At 32.7% G+C, this 5874-nt stretch overlaps 1 protein-coding gene across 1 annotated transcript in view; it reads left to right on the top strand.

The window, feature by feature from the left end:
- Positions 1-566: 566 nt before the first annotated feature.
- LOC126746297 (E3 ubiquitin-protein ligase Ufd4) overlaps positions 567-5874 on the top strand; it is a 115135-nt gene continuing 109827 nt past the window's right edge. Inside the window, exons 1-2 of the mRNA XM_050454475.1 lie at positions 567-770; positions 4711-5403. Coding sequence (XP_050310432.1) covers positions 4713-5403 — 691 coding nt within the window. The 5' untranslated portion in view covers positions 567-770; positions 4711-4712. The remainder of the gene's footprint in view (positions 771-4710; positions 5404-5874) is intronic.

The following is a 5874-nucleotide window of genomic DNA, read 5'->3' as shown; positions in this document are numbered from 1 at the left end:
AAAGCCATGTGACGTTTACTAATAAGATGGCGCCATCTTTAGAATAATGGACAAAAATATAGAAAAAAATACAGTTTTCTGTAAATTTGGTATTAAGCTTTGCCTGCTTGTCAGATAAGTTCAGAATAAAATTTTTAGAGAGCAAATAATACAGTGTTGTCAATTGATAGAATTGGACTGACAGGTGCCAGAAATTGCCTTTAATGTTTTATTTACTATTCTAGGACAAGATTAATATAAAAAAAACTGTTATAAATAATAACTATAATATATATTGTTAACTAAACAACAATAAACTATTCCACGCAGTTATAACAGTCATGCCGTGCTAAGATAACCACCAAGCCTAACCAAACCCTAAGAGACTACATATTAGTAATTTATTGTTAAAATTTATAATATTCAATAAACACTTTTAGCATTAAAAAAATATAAATATAGATTTCCATTCCACTCCCTATCCCAAAGATACCAACATGGCAACGTCGGAACCTTGTCCTGGATTCTGTCTTGATTGGTCGAAATTGATAACTGACATTTATAATGACAGCCGGAATTGACATTTGACAGTGCCTGGCTGGGTGATTGATATTTTTGCCAAGTTACAACATTACTTGCAATTTGATTTTATGTATTTTGTCGTTTATTATTTAAAAATTTAACAAATAAGTACAGCATTAGCGGCCAATAAACTTTCCGCGTCGTTTAAAGTAGATTTGATGGTGTTCGCGATGCTTTAGATTATGTAGCAGCGGAGAAATCGAATCCAGGTAAGGACACACTTATTTTGATATTTGATTGGGTATGAGAGGTGAAGTTCTTCATGTACAAAGAAAAATTCCAAGTGAAAACGCAAAAGGAAGATAAACGGTAGGCATGTATATTGTCTTGAATGGAATTTAGTGCTAATATCCTTTTATAATTGGTCTGTTATTCAATGAAAGTGGTAAAAGTCACACATATACCTATTAATCTGACAATGCTAACAATGGAATGTTTATGTATTAATTAGTGAAAACTAAGAACATGAGTAATTATTCGGATAAGATTCAGTTGAAAACGTTTCGGGCTTTGTAACAGGATATTGCCCAGGTTACATCCATTAAATATGAAATTTGGTGTAATTACTCTTAAGGAGAGAATAATTTTATAGGAAAAGTTTCTCTAACTGTATTTCATACTAGAAAAATCAAAACAATGAAAAAAGTGAGGTGAAAGTGTATCTTCTCTCAAGTAACTATTTTTTTTGAGTGGATGACTTAAGAAAAGTTAGTGTAATGCTATGTAATATTATTTCCATGTTAAATCTTCCATCGCAGATTTACACTGGCTCCAATTACCTTTGTGCTCATGACTCTCAGCTTCACTTGATGATTGGCTTTGGGTCTATTAAAGCCAAATTTAATCTCTTTTATTTTTTCTTGCCTTCATATAAATAGAAAAATTATTCCATTTGGGGAACAAGCCAGAAATTTGGGGCTTATTTTTAACCATATCTATATCTTAAATAAGTTAACTATGTCATTCCTATAACATATTAAATATTTATTGGTTGAGCCTCTCATTTTATCTGGGCCGGACTACTGTGATGTATGAAACATTCTTAAAGCAGAGAAATTCAACTAGCTCAAAATTCTTGCATGTGCTTTTTTGACATAAACTCAAACCCTGGTGTGGGTAACTTGTACCAATTTTAAACTTTTTATCCCCTGATGATGGACACCTCTGTGTCCAAAACATGTTGGGAATTATCAAGAAGAATTATGTTTAATACACAAGTGGAGAGACTATGATTTTCATTTTACCTTCATATATGAATTGTTTTTTTTAAACACCTAATATTTATTGATTGTTGACCATAATTAGTTGCCATTTAAAAATCTTTACTCAGGGAATCTACATCAAATGCTGTCCTCACTATTGTTTTATTTTTGTGCATTTGTAGTGTTTGTTTTAAATTGACATCCAAGAAAATGGATGTCAATTTATAATTGATACATTACTGTCTATATTAAACTTCTATGACACTAGCCATGGAATATAGCTTGATGGTATGTGCCTAACAGTGAAGTAAGTACAACTCAAAGAGGCTAGATCAGTAAGGACTGTTATAATAATAATAATGATAATAATATTATTTTCCCTATTTGTCAAGAAAATCACATAACATGATAAAGCATCATAAAAAAGCAAAAATTGAATTATTACAGTTGTTAAGAAGTAGCCAAATTAACATTAATAATTAATAATATATATATCCCTTAATTATGCATATAAAAAAATCATAATTAATAAAATTACCTACACCACATACACAAAGAAATAATAATATAAATGGCAAACACTACATTTGACTTTTGCTATAAGCTCATAAAATAACAGTAAAAGTGACTTACAACAAAAATGCACAATACCCATGCACATACATTTAACATTAAAAATTTAAAGAGTCAACATATTTTTATTTGGAATAGAATGGAACAGCCTTCTTAAATTTCCATATATTTAATAATATCAACATATGCCTCAATGGCCATTATATGTCAAAATCTTCTCTCATAAAATCTCCAGCCATGGGCAGGAATTGCCAACAGAGGTAGAGTCGAAGTAATGTGTATTGTGTTCAACCAATGTGACCAAGGATGCAACATACAGTGCTAGTACTGGATAATCAAATTAGGAAAAGATGGTCTGCAAGATATCCTATAATAAGAGAGATTGAATGAAATGAAAATACATTTGAAGGGAGTTCATGGATAAACAATGTCTCAGTTTCCTCGTAACATCAAATGTGCTAATTAGCTTTGCATGTAGCTAATTTAAATGGATTTCCCCATTTAGACAATAATCTTGGTTTACTCTCAAGAACTTTAGGAAGCCAGTTGTAGGAAGAGAGCTTTAGTTTCACCAAAAGTGGTAACTAATCTGTTTCCGCTCCTATAATCTCGCCCATCTATTCAAACAATCTAATAATCAGATGGATATATAGGTCCCTAAAAGATCTTTGATACTGATGGGAGCAAGGATACAGGCTTATATTATTTCTGTTGGAGTTTGCTAAGATACTCATATCCTAGAACCTAGTTTGTTCCTAAGGCAAGGAGGGTTCTTTAGATATTACTTGATTGATTACTTGATTCTGGAATGAGGTAGAGGTAACACATAAATGTTCTTCCCCTAAAAAATTGGAAAAGATCTGTTTTCTCATAATGCCCTATTTGTTAGTATTTCACTCTCATAGAGCTTATGCTATTATTGTTTAGGTCAGGTTGAGAGTACATTTGGATCCTAGAAAAGATTTGTAAGAATGATGGCATGTCTAAGGTACAAGGAAGATTGTATTTATAGAATGGATTGATAAATTCATGATAAACCCCCAAAATTAATGCTAGGTTAATGCAGGTTGATTAATGTGGTTTTGATATAAGTGTCTGTTGAATGTGAAGCAAAATTTGAATGAAAATCCATTGATTGTTTGACAAGAGGATAGCACATAAAACTGATGATTTGATTGAACTGATGTGCACAATTAAAATATAAGGGTATTGTGCCCATACAGTAAAGAATATTTAAGAGGCTATTTCTGGTCATATAATGTGGTTATTTTAATAGGAAAATTTTTAGTCATTTAACATCTTATATGTTCCAGACTAGGACTATTTTTATATTTTATTTTGTGTATTTGACTCCAATTTTTACTTAAAATACTTTTTTGTCTTCCAGAATTTGTAATAACATTTTCCAGGAAATAATTTTTCATAATCTAATATTCAGCATTGCTGTCAGCTATTTCTAATATTTCAGCATTGTTCATGGTGCCTAGGCTTAATGCTAGACATCCCCTAACATTCTTTCTGCCAAGGCCTCATACTAACATCCTGTTGAAATCGCCACTATATACAAAATGCGCTATATTTAATTGGATCTGTCACATGTGCTATATAAATTTCTCTCCGGTTCATGTGATTGTTGATATTTTGGTGGATCATTACTCTTGGGATTAAGACCCATGTGTTTAAGTTATAGTTAGTAGGTATATTGCAGTTAATTTAATTTAATTTAATTTTGTTGAATATGTGATTATCTTGTTAAACTTTTATAATTGGGTTTTTATATCATATTAATAATTATTTATTCCAATTTTTTGGATAACTTTTGAGATTGTGATTTTACTTTACTTTTTTTCTTTTCTTTTCATTCTTTTAGGTTTGTTTGTGTGTGTTTTTTTAACTATATTTTTCATTGTTTTGCAACTGTTTCCTGTTATTGGGTAAGTTGCCTGTTGAAAATAAAGGCTTATTATTATTATTATTATTATTATTATTATTATCAACTTTAGGTATTTAATGTAATTTTTTATTTTTATTTCCAGGCATTTTCGATTTTATCTGGGCATTGTTATGAATTTCTTGTAACTTCTCGGCCTTTGGATGCGATTTTTTCTTTTATTTCAGACATCAATGCCATTTGCAAATCTTCCAAAAGTTGGAAATAATCTTTTGTATCTTTCAAGCTTTTAGGAGGAATACTTCATTTCATTCAAACATTAATTATATCCATATATTGTATATTACAGTACCAACTTTTTTTTTATTTATCCTAAGCTACACCTTAATAAAGAGTTTGAAGCTAATTTTTGCCTTTATTAATTTACTTTTTGCCCAATGATGTGTACAAAATAAACTTGATTCTTCTTATCTTCTATTTAAGATATGGCAGATCCTGACCCAGAAACCCTCCTAGAATGGCTGAACAGCGGCCTGGGAGACGAGAGGGACATGCAACTGATCGCCCTAGAGCAACTCTGCATGTTACTCCTCATGTCCGATAATGTCGACCGATGCTTCGAAAGTTGCCCCCCACGCACATTTTTACCCGCCTTGTGTAGGATATTCCTGGATGAGCAGGCACCAGAGAATGTGCTCGAAGTAACAGCCAGAGCCATAACTTATTACCTGGATGTATCGGCCGAATGTACTAGAAGAATCGTGGCCATAGATGGAGCCATCAAAGCCATCTGTAACCGATTGGTTATTGTCGAACTGGCTAGTCGTACCAGCAAAGATCTCGCAGAGCAATGCGTCAAAGTTTTAGAGTTGATTTGTACCCGAGAAGCTGGAGCGGTCTTTGATGCGGGAGGGCTCAGCTGTATCTTACCATTTATTAGAGATAACGGACAGCTGGTGCATAAGGACACCCTCCATTCCGCCATGGCAGTCGTGTCTCGTTTGTGTACCAAAATGGAGCCGGCTGATGCGCAACTTCCCGGGTGTGTTGAGGCTCTAAGCGCCCTATTGCAACATGAGGATCCCCACGTGGCGGACGGGGCTTTAAGATGTTTTGCCTCTATTGCAGACAGGTTTACTAGAAGGGGTGTTGATCCTGCCCCATTGGCCCAGCATGGTAAGTTCCATGTATTCATATAGAAAAATTTGAAATTATAGTTAGATAATTGTATATGCAGGGTGGTCCAGAACCCAGAAATTTGAACAATGTATTCTACATCAAAAATTAGCCTAGATTGTCATATAAACATATGTTGAGAAATGTCTCCTCTCCAAGATACAGGTTTTTGTTTATTTATCTTTTACACTGCTTGAAATATTTCTATGAAATTTTTGATACTGCTTTTAAGAATCAAGGAGCACCTTTTGCATTAAATTTTTCTTTTCCATTTCTACCAGTGGCGTCTTTACTGGCTCAAGACTGAATATTTTTAGAGGAAAAAATGGTATGTCACTAGTTTTTCCAAGAATAAAGATTACTCTTCAAATCCTTATTTAATTTGCTGTAAATTAGGTTTCTTGACTTTTTTATCTACGAGGCAACATTTCCGATCCGAAGAAGAAATCGCTAAAATTTGATATGGCGCAA

This window comes from Anthonomus grandis, chromosome 2 (genome assembly GCF_022605725.1).
Source record: "Anthonomus grandis grandis chromosome 2, icAntGran1.3, whole genome shotgun sequence".
Classification (NCBI taxonomy): Eukaryota; Metazoa; Arthropoda; class Insecta; order Coleoptera; family Curculionidae; genus Anthonomus; species Anthonomus grandis.
This window is presented reverse-complemented; position numbering and strand designations above follow the sequence as displayed.